Below are 15,933 nucleotides of genomic sequence, written 5' to 3'. Positions count from 1 at the left end.
ATACAAATGTCCATCACCAAAAGCCTATGCTGCGTTGAGAGGGTCTCACCTGGGATAACCTTGCAGTCCTCGCACAACCTTCTGTTGCATCTCCTGAGGAGGAGATAATCAATCTGAGTCTTCGCCACCGAACTTTGGTAAGTAACCAAATGTTTATCCCGCTTCGTAAAACTGGAGTTCGCAATGAGATCGAAAGCCTTGGCAAAGTCCAACAGCGAAATGCCCCCTCCGTTCCGCTCCCCGAAACCAAAGCCGCCATGCACCTCAGTGTACCCACCTGCAGATGACCCAATATGACCATTGAAATCTCCTCTTATGAAACCTCTCAGAAGGCGGTATACTACGAACAATCTCATCCAACCCCTCCCAAAAGCGCCTCTTAATATCCTCATCCAAGCCTGCTTGCGGTGCGTATGCGCTAACGACATTTAAAGTACCCTCACCCACCACCAACTTAATAGTCATTAGTCTATCATTCACCCGCCTGACCTCTACCACGAACTCTCTAAGATGGCTATCTACCGGGATACCCACTCCATTCTTACCCCTCAGGACACCAGAGTACCACAACTTATACACATCCACGTTTTTCGCCCTCGATCCGACCCACCTAGTCTCCTGGACACACGCTATATTAATCTTCCTCTTCTGCAGGATTTTCGCCAACTCTATGGATTTACTCGTTAGTGAACCTATGTTCCATGACCCGATTCTCAACCTATAGGCTCCCTTGCCCCCTCTACCTCCCCTGCTACCCGACCCACCCCCACACCCCAGCCCCCCACTCTGCCCCACCCGAGGACATGCCCTTATTCTATCATCCCAGACTGCAGCCACTACACCTACAATAATCTAAGGAAGACTCGCTAGTACACAACAGACAACAAATCAAACTAGAAGGAAACAAGTGGTAACTAGTATCCTAGTTGAAAGGTTTAACTATTGCGAAGTAAAGTAACAGTAATTTAGCTAACACCAAAAGGGAAACAGTAAAACAGGAGGTACCAACTCCCAATAACAAAACTTGTGGCTGATTTGCTGTACTCGATGTAGTTGTACGCTTACGCACCACTTCCTACCGCCCTTTGCTGACACTCGCCCAGGTTGCTTTCCTTTGCCAGTGCTCGTGCGCCCAACTTGTCTCCAATACTCCGAGAATTCCTGAAAATACAGAAAATACCACGACCCAAAAACCAGAAGGAGCTATCACACAACTCCTATATGCGTTTTCTTTGAGTAATTTTATTTTGTGCCTCACACAATTTACATTAATTGTGTGAGGTCTCTTTTTATCTCACATATTTGTGGATCCATATCTTACATATCTGGGTCCAACAAATTTTGGGACCCACACAGTTGTGAAACAAAAAAGAGGTCTCACAAAACTAGTGTCAAGACACAAAATAAAAATTTTCCTGTTTTCTTTTCGTTTTGGGTTTTGACGCTGACATTTCGTACATAGTCTTAAAACCTTTATATGTCGGCACACAAAGTTTTTGGTTTTATTTATCAATTCACGATAAGTTGGAACTGAAATGTTCAAAAAGTTACCGCGTAAATAAAACAGCTTCAACTTTAATAGAAACTGGAGTATATATATCGTGCCAAGTTTATATACCAAAAAATAATTAATTAAAACTATTTCAAGCGCTTGAGTGGAAGAGTTATCTTTCTAAAATAGGTTTATACATTGTATTTATTCTCAATCTTAAATAGACGAAAATGAAATGAATATATGCATGCATGCATGCATAAGGAGATTTCCTATGATTTTCTTTAACGAACCACTAACATATATGAAGGTTATTTGTATGAATGGGAATAGATTTGTTGCCCCCATCAAATCAAATCATTTTCCCTAAGTCCAAAGAGAAAAAGAAAAGATAAAGTTGATATAACATAAAGAGTAAAACAAAGACCACAAATTGCATAAGTAGTTAGTTATCAATCTTAGATGTACCCTTAGCATTTCCCTGAACCAATCATATAAAAGACACCTTAGACGTTGTTCAAACCTACTTTTAAACGGTTGTTTTAGTTTCATGAATTAGTATTAATTAATATTGTTATCTATATATGATCACTTTTTGGCCTTTTCGGCTGCTATTTCCTTCCAATTTCCTGGGGAGCCGCGAGCCGGGTTTTTTTTTTTTTTTCCTGCTTTTAGCCCGCGCCAGAAATTATTTACATTTCAAAAAAGTATATAAATTTTTTTTTTATATATAAAAGCAGTTATACAGTGTCATTTCCTTTTCATCAATACATGGGCTTATGGGTGGAGCCACAATATTAGCTACGGATTCAGACAAACTCGTTAGCTTTTGCTTAAATTATATATTTATAATAGAAAATTTATTAACAACCTATAAATATTTAATTACGAATTAAGTAGCTAGAATAAATTGTGAGTTTAATGACAAATAATATACTCCATAGACTTTAAACTCTAGGTCCATCTTTGTGGGGCCATGTCTTAATAATTTTCTAGTCAGTCTTTTTCTTCATTTCCAAGTTTTTTGGTAGCTCAACAAAGAAGGTTCTTGAAAGTGTCAATTTATTTTTCCCTTTTGACTAGTTTGGGAAGAGTTGAGTGACAAAGTTGATTTTATCACCTAATAAAGTTGATAGCAACAGAGATGTACGTGTCTTTGTTTACTTTAGTTTGTACCTCAGTGGTTTGCAATCTCTTCCTTTGCTTTGCCTTTTTTCATATTTTTGTGATATTGCACTTTCCTGGTGATAAGGCAACTTTTCATAGGGCCTTGAAGATGCTTCTAATTAGGTTCCTTGTTGGTAATAAAAAGTATAGTATATATGTCTCCTCACTGATTTAAAAAGAAAACAAAAATAAATGAGATAAGGGAGATTAAAGATAATTGAACGGATGAGTTAGTTCACTCGTTTGGTTTGGTCCACGGATTAAGAAAGAATCTGGGGAATTAACTTACTTTTTTTGTTTTAAAAGGTGTCGGATTATACAAAGAGTACCTAACCAAGATATTTTCTTGTATTCTTCATCATACTATCCCAAGTCATGTCAAATTTTTTGGTTTGACTGAAATGTCAAATTTTTTGGTTTGACTGAAATGTCAAATTTTATGTAGATATAGCGTCGACATCACTAGCAGTTAAGTATATATGCTATTTGATGAGAGTTGAAAGCAAACCACTCAATCTTGAGGATGAAGAGGCGCATTGCAAATTCTAACTATTTGATACAACAACAATTTTAGTTTTTAAAAGATTCGCTTATCCATGTATAACGTACAATAATACACATTCATACTTCATATCCTATCACACATAAAATACTCAAGTATGTAATTATCGCAAAGGTTGTTCTTGTATTATTAAAGAAAATCACACTGATAATCAAATGTTATATTCCTAATTAAGAGTTTTTATGACAAAAATCAGACGATATAATAGTATTATATATAATTTTATGCTAAGATTATCTCTCATCTTTGGGGAGTAAGCGACCCCTACTGTGTATTAAGGAGGTAAAACCTTTGTAAATCCTCACATGGACCCCAAAAAGATTTTTTTTAATTGCATATTTTAGCCACTCTATAGCAGATACAAATGATATATATATATATTTATTTATATTGACTATCGAATGCAAGTAGTTCGGCTGATTTATATTTGACCTAAAAAAAGCCTCGCACGGACCATAAATGCATAAGAAAAAATAAAAATATGAATAAATGATTTTTCTAGGGAAAATGACGCTGTATAACCGTTCTCAAAATAATAGCCAAAAAAATATTTATTTTGTATTATACAAAAATTATATACTTTTTCGACTATTAAATATAAATAATTTCTAGCGTGGGCTAAAAGTGATAATACCCCATTTTCCTATGAAAATGAGCCCGTTGGGCCTACCCTAACACCTTATGGCCCAAAAACATATTTACATTTTTCATCAGCCCATCAAACCGACTCGTAAATTCTAAACAATATCAAGGGCATTTATGTAAAAGAATGCAAATTCAAATCACAACGATTAGAAATAATTCAAATGAAAGCCCCTCCTAAAGGCCATAGCCGTCTCAAGCCTGTAATCCCCAATTCTCCGAACCAAATCATATCCAGCTTCAGTTCACTGTCTGTGTGTTAAAGCAAGATATGGAGAAGGTGTGCGTAGCAGTGAGAGTGAGACCTGCAAGGAGTAACGAAGAGAACTACAATGGAACCTTCTGGAAGGTTGAAGACAATCGCATTTCTCTTCACAAGTCTCTCGGCACTCCGATCTCCGGCGCCTCCTACACTTTTGGTATCTAATTTTTTCACTGTCTATCTTCGATTACATATGTGTGTGTGAACTTGAAGTAAGTTTTACCAAAATGTGTGATTTTTGGCAGATCATGTGTTCGATCAGGATTGTTCCAATGCTAGGGTTTATGACCTTCTTACTAAGGACATTATTCATGCTGCTCTTGAAGGTTTCAACGGTATGCTTTCTCGCCAATGTGTTTTGTTTAATGTGTGAGCTCCTTTCAGCTTTAAGGAAATGTATATGCTTTAATGTGTTAATCAAGGACGAATTTTACCATACATGTTTGATTTTAATTTTGCTTCGAGGCAGTTATAGCAGTTTATTTTTTAAATAATTTTCTTTCGTAGAACTTAATTGTTTTGCTTAAAGGTAAAACATTTTGAGGTTATTAGGGAATAGTGTACCAAATTCCAAAATTTTGGAAAGACTGGGACTGATAGTTGACTGCACTTGGGTTTCATGACAAATTTGTTAATTTCAGAAGGAAGATACAGCAGAACTTAATCTATGTGTTATCTGTGGATCAACATTTACGGAAATCACAAAACTCATTGGAGGATTTTCATAATAAATTAGCCCGTCATAATAGACTTCTTAATGCTAATTTTGGGTAATAACTTTTCTGGTTTTGAGAAGAGATGGTGCTTGTTATTAGTCTCATGTGAAAAATCTCTGAACTACACTTCACTCAACTCAAAAGGTCCTTATGTTGTAGTTGAACTTTTGTTCAGGAACTGCTTTTGCATATGGACAGACCAGTAGTGGTAAAACTTTTACTATGAATGGTACTCAGAATGATCCAGGAATCATCCAGCGTGCAGTTAATGACATATTTCAGAAAATTGAGATGGTATTTATTTTATCTTTTTATTTGTTACTACTATAACTTCTGTTATGAATAGAAAATAGAGTAGTTATTTTCTTTTTTCTCCAGTTTCTACCCTGGTATGTGTAAAGCTGCAAAAGCAGCAGATAGATTGAGCTCGAACTCGAGCTCTAATGGCGGAAGTCTGGAAAGTTTGTAGAGAGAAAATCGGAGAGAAGATATTTTGAGAGAATGAAAACTGAACTGTTATTGGTGTGCTGTAGAGTTTATATACATGTACACGTGTACAGCTCCACTCACCAAACTACCAAAAGAATATCCAAAACTAACTATCAACTAATATACCAACTAAGTGACAGCTAAGCAACAAACTAATATAGGGACTAAGTAACTGATACATAAATATACATCTCAATAGTATGTTCTTTATTGGGGTTTTGCACATGAAGCTTCTTTTTCTTTTACTTACTCCAGTTCATTTTTTCAGACGACTAATAGGGAGTTTCTGATTCGAGTCTCTTATATGGAAATCTACAATGAAGACATTAATGATCTATTTGCTGTAGAGAACCAGAAATTGCAGATTCATGAAAGTTTGGATGTAAGTTGTGTGCAGTAAATGATATACTTTCACATCATGTAATACTTTCACAAGTCTATTGTGTCAGGGAAACTTAATGTATATTATCTTCCAGCGTGGAGTTTTTGTCGCAGGGTTGAGGGAGGAAATAGTAAATGATGCTGAACAAGTACTTGAGCTTATTCAGCGCGGAGAAGGTTTGACATCATGAAGAATAATAAATGACACTTTTCTTTATATAATTAGTCTACTCTTTATTGATTGTTATAATTATTATAGTTTTTTTTAATCTGTGTTACCAATGCACTTCATGTGGCAATAAATTTTGCAGTTAACAGACATTTTGGCGAAACTAACATGAATGTTAGAAGCAGTAGATCTCACACCATCTTCAGGATGGTAATAATCTTGAATGAATTGTAAATTGGTTATGTTTCCTCTGAATGCTCATGTATATTGACTCCAATTATTATATGAGAATATTGAATTGATTCTTTTCCACCTTCTTTTCTATTAAATTAGGTAATTGAAAGCAAAGGAAAGCATAATCCAGACGATGCTGTTCGTGTCTCTGTTTTGGTTGGTATTCATTTCTTCAAGTTCTATGGAATCAATTTATTGTGCCATATACACTTCTTGGGATCATTTATTATAAAATTCTCAGAGTTGATTAAAACAAATTCGAAAAATGAGATCTTTGAGGAGTAATAGATCTCTCAGGAATTTCGAGAATTTTATAAATTTGTAGTTGTTGCAGAAGTATCTCTGTGTAGGTCATTTTGAATGTCAAGTTTCTGTGGATCATCTGATTAATGGCTTTATTTGGTGCAATTCAAGAAGTAAAAAGCATATCAGTTAGTTTTGAATTGTTGTAGTGTATTAAGAAGCCCATAGGGCTGGAGAGCCTAAATCCCGAATCCAAAACGTTCTTATATTTTTTAACATTCAGGTCATTGACCTTTCTTACCCTTTACCCTCATTTATAGTGTTTACTTAATTTAATTGTCTAATTTGTCAACTCAATCTTGAATCTAGAATTTGGTAGATTTAGCTGGGTCTGAACGGATTGCCAAAACTGGAGCTGGGGGAGTTCGTCTTAAGGAAGGAAAGCACATTAACAAGAGCCTAATGATCCTTGGTAACGTTATCAATAAACTAAGTGAAGGCATAAAACAAAGGTAAATTTTTTCTGAAACTCTGTTGAATACATGTTCATGCACAGAATAAGTGTGAGACTAATCTGATTATCTACTTGTGCAGGGGACACATTCCTTACCGTGACAGTAAGCTCACGCGCATTCTTCAACCTGCTCTAGGTGGCAATGCTAAAACTTCAATAATTTGCACAATAGCACCAGAAGAGGTAACCTAGTTATTATTACCCATGTTGTGACAACAGAAATCAAATTGTATATAAGTTTAAAGAGTTCAATGCTTGTGTCCAGGTTCACGTAGAGGAATCAAAGGGAACGCTCCAATTTGCTAGTAGAGCTAAACGGATCACCAACTGTGTTCAAGTGAATGAGGTCGGTTCCGTTTACTATTTTTTTATTATGTAATTACTTGTTTATGATCCACTCTAGAGACACCTAATGAGATTAAATGGTCGCGTGTGTTCCTGTAAATAGAAGTATTCTTGTTAGTATAACAGGTTAATTTGATATTAGTTGCTAAGACACTACGGCTTGCACTCAGAGATTTCAAATTACGCTCCAGGCATGCTTGTTAACAGAGAAAGAGCGAAATATAACTAATAAGATATTGGATGGTAAATCTCTAATTTTTGAAATTGCAGTATGTATCGAGAAAACTCTATTTACTGCTTGAAAGTGATAGCAGTTCAAATGTCAATAATGAAATTGCAGCACTTAGGCACTCCATTGTTTTAGCTGTCATGACCAAGGGTTAGCAATCTCTGCCTTTCTGATAAGATTTATCTCTCTGAAAGTTCCTAATTGACAGAACAGTTTAAACATCCATTCAAGCACCTATTTTTAACGCATGAGGAAGGTGAGTTTTGCCTGCAAGTAGTATAGAGCATTCTTGAACTGGTTACGTGTAATTTCATCTGCTTGCCTATGAGAAGTTTCATGAGACTTCTTATTTGTTGCAGATTTTCTGCCCAGTGGAACCAAATGATGAGACTTCTTATTAGTTACTAGCTTATTTCTTTGACTTTAAGGCAGAGCTTATTGTAGTTCAACTACTTTGTAGATATTAACTGATGGAGCCTTACTGAAGCGGCAAAAGCGGGAAATAGAGGAGCTACGCATGAAACTTCAGGTGATTGTCATGTCTCTCAGGCTTCATATTCATAACTCCATAACAATATCTTAAACGGGATGAAACCTCTTACATAGGGATCACATTCCGAGGTGCTCGAGCAAGAGATACTGAAACTCAGAAATGACCTACTGAAGGTAATTATTATTACTACTTTCTTTTGTTAAAGGTAGAAGCTTGATCTTATCTTACATTGAGATAGTTCATGACTCCTTATTTTCATTCATCAGTACGAACACGAGCGAGAAAAGCTTGCGATGGAGTTGGAGGAAGAGAGAAGATCACAGAAAGAGCGAGAGCAGTGCATCCTTGAGCAACAGAAAAAAATCCATAATCTCAGTAATCTTGCATCTATCTCAGACTCTAATGGACATGCTACACAGGTAAAATATGTGAATTGCGCGGCTGTGGACTTCATTAGACTATCTTGTCACTTCGTCCCGAGCTCAGGTCCTTTTTAGAATATCAGGTGGACGCTCCACTTGTGACACAATGAGATGCTCGGACTTTCCTGTCCTGATTTCTGTTTCTTTTTCATCTCTGAATGTACTGTGCTTTTCTAGTTTGAGTGTATATGGTTAGGCATTCCATACATGAGAGTGATGTTGTGCGGTTATTACCAGTGCCCATCTCCTTCCACATATCTGTGGATTTAACATTTGTCATCTCCGTTTGCTACTCTTTTAACCCCTTTATGTTCTGAATTTCGTTCCTCAAAAAATGATTCACACAGAAGAAATAAATGTTCGCCACAACGTTTGTACAGTAGAAGTGTATGAGAGTCAAAATTTGGATATCTAGTTCTTATGAGAGAGAGTGACCTTAAAATTTTCTCATATTCTGGCACTTCCTACTTTCATCGTGCTGATGAACTTGTAGTTCTAATTGAATTTTGACTACGAAAAAGTAGATAAGGGCTCCCTCATGCTTTTTATAGGAGAGCTCTAATTTGAATGACAATTCTCTGTTTTTTTATATGTATGGTGCTGACTGAAGTTTAATTTCCATTCTTCCAACCAGGAAGAAAGCAGTAGCAGTATCACTTGCCAGGAAGATGCTTATAGTACCCCTTGTTTGAAGGCAGGTCCCAGTGCCTTTGTTGCTAAGAGATCACAACGGTCTCAGCAGCTAGAATACAGCCCTATGCCAGATGCTTTTAGCAATTTTGCCGATGAAGACACCTGGATGAAAATAAATAAAGGCTTTGTGGTTGATCTTGATTCACTTCACATGACTCCTGCTGTAAAAGCTCAATCATCTTTACCCAATGATGAAAATGATGTGAGTCTACTTTCGCATACATATGCTGCGATCTTACTTCTTACCAAAATGTTCAAAACTATCTCCTACTTCTATTAGTTATGCCGTTGTTACCCATTATATTTTTATTCTCTCTTCCCCAACAAAATGCAAGCCAACTTGCTTTACTCTATTTCAGTTACACTGGGAAAGTTATATGCACCCTTCTTGAACTTTTACAAATCTGATAGGCAAATAGTTTAGCATGAGTTTCTGCACGTTCTCACCCTTTATCTATAACTTATTTCTAAGCGCTCAGAGGGAAGGGGGTGGAAAATGGGGCATCATCTCTTTCACCGATAGTTGTTAACATGGATTTAACTATATTGAAAGTTATGATTTCCAGTTTCAATTGTCCTTCAATTATTTAAGTAATCTTTACTCTTATAAACAAAGTTTGTACATACATATTTGTAAGACTTACCAGAATTTCTACCAGGGTTTGTCACCAGAGAATTACAAGCAGGAGGCACAGAATCTCAGAAGGCAGTTGGAACTTGTTTTAGAGGAAAGAGATGAACTTAGGGTTAGTATCTATTGAGATCATTTTCTTTTTACTTAAAGCTTGTTTTAGTTGACCAGTCACCGCCCACCTGTTTTAGCATTCAACTGTTTAAGACGTTTTTCCAGATTGAGATGTTCAATAGATTAATCCTTCCTGGTCCTAGTTTTTTCCAAGAGATACAATATTTTGAACGACATGACTTACTGAAGTATATAACAAGTCATTTTGAGGAGAAATGAGACAAACTATTTGCTTGTTATGCTGCAACTAGTTCTCAGCTTATCCCTTAATCTTTAATTTTCAGAGACACCATACAGAACAAGAATCACTAAATAAACAGCTAATGAGTGAGGTATCTGAACTTCAGCAAGAGGCACTCTTGATCCGTGAGATCCCTCAAAGATTGTGCGAGTCTGTCACAACTTGTAAAGATATATACAAGGATGTCCTTTCAGTTTTACAGGTAATGCCTACATATTGTGTAAGTTCGGCAAATTTCTGTGGCTGGTGAAGTTCTCTTTCTTATGTATGTCTTCTTTCCATTGTCCTTTGAACAGAATTTTGTAGCTAATGAGAAATCTGCAACGGCCAAATTGCTCTCGACAACAAGTGAAATTGGTACTTGTCTTTTTGCAACTTTGGAATCTCACTTCTCGGTAGTTATGCACAGCGATAAGTCCTCTGCTGGAAATAATTCTTCAATTGAAGCGCAACGTATCAGGCTTTATGATAAGTTGAATAGAACAATTTCATCACTTGTATTATCAGAGGATGAAAACTCAGGGAATCAGCCACTCAGCTCCCAAAATAAGGTAGCTGCCCAGTCACAGTTCTCAAGGTCTCTCTTGTTAATTCTTACATGCTTTTCGATTCTGACAATGGGATATTATCTGCTAAGTTCAAGGCTCATGATAATTTAAGTTCCGAGGTCCATGATCTTCAGTAGTTAATCCACAAGGGGAATCATGTTTTTAGCTTAACCATCTTGATAGTTATAGACGCTTTTCCTCCTTTCTTTAAGTATACGTTTTTAATATGATCAAGGACTGCACTCTGGGTGGAGAAATTGCTTCTTGGAAGAGGAAGCTGGATGAAGATATCAAAACAATCCAGGCAAAGTACCAGAACTTGGAAAAGGAGCTGGACCTCAATAATCAGCTTCTTATCGCTTCCAGGGATAGATATAATAGCTTAGAAAGGGAGTTTCATCTCTTGAAAGAAGAGAGGGATGTGTTGATGCGAAAAGTTTCCACTTCAAGTGAGAAGCTAGAACTGGTTACTAACCAAAAGGGAAAGGTATGGGAGGATTTGAATGCTGAAGTAACGAGGAGGAAAAACCTCGAAGACGAGATTAAACAGTTTAGTGTTGCTTTTGCATGTCGACAAAGATCCATCATCTCGCTTCATAGTGACTTCAAATCTGTGATTGATAATTTTAAGTCACAGAAGCCAATTTCAGTATATCCAGATCTCCTGGATTATGAGAGTTGAGTTTCATTCACAATTTTAAGTCACACAACCCAAGTCATGCACAATTTGGTGTTGTAGTCTCATTCTTTCTTCTTGCTTTGTATTCAAGTAACTAAATACTATTCAGGATCCCATTATGAATTGAATTATTTATCTGTACTACTCCTGTGTAATGCATTGACCATAGTGACATACAAGATTACACCATTGTGTACTTACATAACCCTCGAAAACCCTCTTCGCTCGAATAAAAATATCTTGCAAATGGTGACAGAACAAACCAAATGTCCCTATATTCTCTATTAGAATTTGTATCATTACGGTTTCAAACAAGGGACTAGAATAACCTAGTCTCAAATGGGACTTCATCAAAAAAATTCTTTATGTAGAAACTAAAAAACCCTTGAATTATATCAAAAGAAATGTAAGTCATACAAATTTGTGATGCAACAAACACCTAGCACTTGTCACTTGTCTATAATGGTAACAGGAACATAGGTCTATAATGGTAACAGGAAAAAACTTCATCGCCTCAAGTTTCTGTTTGTCTTTTAGCGCAGGATGGTTTTACTGAGACAAATAATTGATAGTTTTGTCGTGAGCAGAAATGAAGATAGCACCTGCAGATTTGGTTTTTGTTTGTCTTTTCATGTTTGAAGTTTGAAACAAGTGCACATGAAACAGTATGGTGTTCCATGGTTACGTCATTACCAAAGCATCTCCTGTGCCCATAACTCTGTCTGCTCTAACTGCTGTAATCTGCACAAGGCGTAATAAGCTGAGGATTCTTTCTATCTGTTCAGAGAATGTTTCATCTCTAGCCACTAAGTTTTCGCGTTGCTACTATACTATTGCGAACATTTCTTCTTTTTTTTTTTTTTAAAAAAAAATATACATTTATGTTAAAGTTGCGACAATTTGTCCCAAAAGTATAGTAGGTAATATTGCTAATATTCTTCATTTATTAGTAAAATTTTTGATTTTTGAATTCAATTATGTTCACGCGAGGTCACGAGTTTACCGACGGTATGAGTAAATGATTTGAAGACTTGGGTATTTTTGTACCTTACTGTTTTGCGTTTAGTTCTCTTTTCTTCTAGATGTAGGCATCTTATTCTTGGAAGGAAATGAAGATTGATGTATAACGTGTCTTCTCTATAACCTCATGTTCAATATTGTAGCTCAATTATATCATTGTCTTTCCCTGAACTTTCTTGCAATTTCGCTAGAGACGGAAAATAGGGAAAAAGAAACATAAGTGTCCTCGTCAAATATTAATGAAATTTAAAAGAGAAGTCCCATTAGATATCTTACGCTGGTCATTTCGTATAGTCACGTCTCTCTTAACGCCAAATCAAAGACTGTCATTATTGAAAAGAACTTTGAAGAGTTGAGCTTTTAGCAACTACAATAATAGACCCGGTGTAATTTCATAAGTGTGATCTGAGATTGGAGAACGAAATAAGTACACAGCCTTATGCCTATCTTGTATACTGTACAGATAGTAAGGCTATTTTTGACAAACCCTCGGCTAGTAAGATTAACAAAAACAAGTTAGATTGTGATGTTTAGTGTACTGATTTTATCCAACTAAAGCTGAGTGATAATAGGTTAAATCTAGGTAATTTGGCGATTGTTTATGCTCCCACTTGATTATATTCCAATATCATAATATGATTAATTGATGAAAAATAGGCTCTAATTGTGAATTGTATATATTGCAGGATGAGGAGCCTAGGTGATGCCTTAAACAGTTGTGATTGGAACCATTTTGGAGCAAGAAAAACCCCTCAGAGCTGAGTACGCTTGAAGACGAGGAACAGAAGTGATGAAACACCGAACTGGACATGCGCGTCCAGGTGCGCGACCGCGCTCCTTTTAGCGCGTCCATGACAGAATCTCAGCCAACTACCGCGGCCAGATGCGCGTCCAGGTGCGCGGTCGCGCTAGTACAAAATCCGGGAAGAGTTATTTAGGGGCAGAATTGGAAATCTGGAGGAAAACTCACTTAACCTATATAAAGTCAAGCTCGCCCAAGGAAGAAAGGAGAAGTTTTTCAGAGTCTAGTGCAAGAAATAGAGAGGCAAGAGGCAAGAAGGAGATTTGACCGTCAAGTTCTTCTTTTCTTCTCTTGGTTTTTGCTATTTGGGATGAAATTGAACCTATTTGTGATGAACACTAGTATGAGTAGCTAAAACCCATTGTTCTAGGGTCATGGGTGAAACATGAATGTTGTTGTTTGAAGTTTAATTTGACAAAGTTGGTTTATCATATTGAGTTGTTTATTTAATTCTGTTTTTAATTATTTTGCTAAGTAGCTAACAGTGAAATACTATCTACGAATCTTTAGTTTAACTCGAAAGTAGGAACTTTAGATTGCATATAGAATTAAATAGAGCAAGTTCTTGAACCCGGGCCTCGGGGAACGGATTAGCAATTGGGATAGACATATACCCAATTGCCTTGCTTGGTTGAAATACATGAATTGTAAATGCATTCTTGATAATCTTAATTCCATAGACATATATGCATTGAGTTAACTTGAATAGGCAAGTAAGGACTCGACAGATTCTTATGAGTAACATTAACCCTGTCAATCAACAATTCAGGTAAATCGATTAGTCATTTTAAGCTAAGAACATAACACGATTGTTAACTAGCCTGTGACCCTGGAATATCCTCTCCTACTGTTTGTTACTCAGAATTGTTATTTGTTTTGTTAATTGCTCTAGTTAGATTATTGCTTGGTAGTTAGGTAGTAAAACAATTACATCTCTATTTTGTGAAAAAAACCTCTTGAATAGACAAATTAATTGAGTTTGAATTAGTCAATAGTTAATCATAAGTCTTCGTGGGAACGATACTCTACTCACTACTCTATTACGTAACGATCACGTGCACTTGCGTGAGTGTTTTTGGTCGCAACACTGGGTTCCAAACTTTCTCGATTGAAAGACAAGTTTTTTTTATATACATCTATCTCCGTGGATGGAGAGTAGACACAAGAAATCATATTAAATTTCTTGATACGTTTGGTGATACTTAATCAATTCAACAACCCCCAAAATGAAAATAAATTCACAATACACTATTGCACAAAAGGAAGAAATGTAGGCAAATTAAAAGCTAAAGAAAAGGGAAGAGGATGGTGATTTAATATTCGTCTAATATGAGACAAAATGGAAGATTTTGGCAGAATTCCTCGTATTCAGCCCCAAACTGAGGTTTAATTTTATAATAACGAAAACAAACAGCGCCTTGTCTACAATTATTGAGGAAAAAGATATGCTCTGAAAATCATAGACATTCATTGTTTGTTGGTGCATAAGAATCAAAGTAGCTGAAGCTTTATGTTCATTGCATTCATTCTCACACATAGAACCACATATTATTGATTAGGCTCGACCAGGATTTTTAGGGTTTAAAGTTGAGAATCCATACAAATGTTAAAGAGTCTATGAAGTTTAAATCATTAGATGTTTAAGTGGACATATGTGTGTATACGAAAAGATATTTAGAAGGGTCTTATTATCGCGACATGAGCCTGTCTATCTATATCTATCTATCTATATCTATACTATATTAAAAATACGAAGACCCTTAGCAAAATGTTGTTCGCCTTTTTTACCCTTTAAAAATATATTCTACATTGGATAAAATTATAAAATCAAAAAATTTACCTAATATTTAGGAGTTCGAAATAAAATAAGTTGTTTTCCAATATAATTTTCTGTTGGAGATCTTTTCCTAATAAAGAAACAAAATATTAAGTAAATAAAATATATATAAAAAAAAGTAGGAGGAAAGTTTCTTTTCGAACAAGGAAACTTCACGATTTTTTTATTTTTTTTTGGTTCTATGTCCTTATATTTAATCATACGAGATCAATGATATACATTTATTTTCCTTTCATATGAACAATTTGCTGTTGTTAAAATTTAAATCATATTTCTTTAGAAGCTTGGTAGTTAAACCCTTTTTTCTACTCTTAAAATTATCTACCATTAGGTTTTGAAATAATAATGATTATTATTAGAAAAAATAGTACTGATTTATTTATGAAATTTTTTAAATTATCATTTGTTAAGAATGAAATAGAACCAAAGCTAGAAATATCATTTACATTTAATACATATTCCCGTTAAATAGATGAAAAAGACTTTGTTTTTTGGTAAAAATGAAACTAATAATATTATTAAGAAAATTTTTTTACATAATTTACCGAAAATAAGAGTTAGCTCGAAATTCATCTTGTAGCTAATAGGATCTTTGGATAATGTGTAGCTAATTCATCGCAAAATAGAATTAGTGATGAATTTTTATTTTGTAACTACATATGTTGTTCATCGCTAATTCTTTCTTTTTGCAGCTGACCTCTTTAGAATACATGTTACTTAAATGATCACGTTGATACAAAATTAAAACAAAAGAAAGGGATACATAATAGAATTGAGCTTCCAATATTATCTTTGTTACATTGTTATCATGCTTAGCTACCTGATTCACTGCTTTATTAACTAAATAGAATTAATATTCATCATTTTAAAAACTTATATTTTCTAAATTTTATTTTATCATTCAAACATGTTGTGTTTAATAATATTTATGATTTTTTTAAAATGAAATATATATACTGATATATGGTACTCGCGCATATCCTAAAAGCACGAAAGTTTTTAGCGAAA

At 35.2% G+C, this 15,933-nt stretch overlaps 1 protein-coding gene across 1 annotated transcript; it reads left to right on the top strand.

Annotated features, from left to right (window-relative positions):
- The first annotated feature begins 3,830 nt into the window (after positions 1-3,830).
- LOC104228205 (kinesin-like protein KIN-7N) lies at positions 3,831-11,269 on the top strand. Its single transcript, XM_009780635.2, has 18 exons — positions 3,831-4,282; positions 4,371-4,460; positions 5,017-5,135; positions 5,599-5,712; positions 5,807-5,888; positions 6,023-6,090; positions 6,214-6,270; positions 6,727-6,869; positions 6,952-7,054; positions 7,137-7,217; positions 7,906-7,974; positions 8,052-8,111; positions 8,205-8,357; positions 8,995-9,255; positions 9,713-9,799; positions 10,083-10,241; positions 10,336-10,590; positions 10,823-11,269. Exons 1-18 carry the CDS (start codon positions 4,135-4,137, stop codon positions 11,267-11,269), a joined length of 2,496 nt encoding a protein of 831 aa, XP_009778937.1. The 5' UTR covers positions 3,831-4,134.
- Positions 11,270-15,933: the final 4,664 nt, after the last annotated feature.

This window comes from Nicotiana sylvestris, chromosome 4, assembly GCF_000393655.2.
Source record: "Nicotiana sylvestris chromosome 4, ASM39365v2, whole genome shotgun sequence".
Classification (NCBI taxonomy): domain Eukaryota; kingdom Viridiplantae; phylum Streptophyta; class Magnoliopsida; order Solanales; family Solanaceae; genus Nicotiana; species Nicotiana sylvestris.
This window is presented reverse-complemented; position numbering and strand designations above follow the sequence as displayed.

What these genes read in the sequence shown, in the direction of transcription:
- LOC104228205 (XM_009780635.2), top strand. Translation starts at nt 4,135, where the DNA reads ATGGAGAAGGTGTGCGTAGCAGTGAGAGTGAGACCTGCAAGGAGTAAC. An exon ending in AGTGAAGGCATAAAACAAAG is followed by an intron (nt 6,870 to 6,951) that starts GTAAATTTTTTC and finishes CTACTTGTGCAG; the next exon opens with GGGACACATTCCTTACCGTG. An exon ending in AGGAAAGAGATGAACTTAGG is followed by an intron (nt 9,800 to 10,082) that starts GTTAGTATCTAT and finishes TTTAATTTTCAG; the next exon opens with AGACACCATACAGAACAAGA.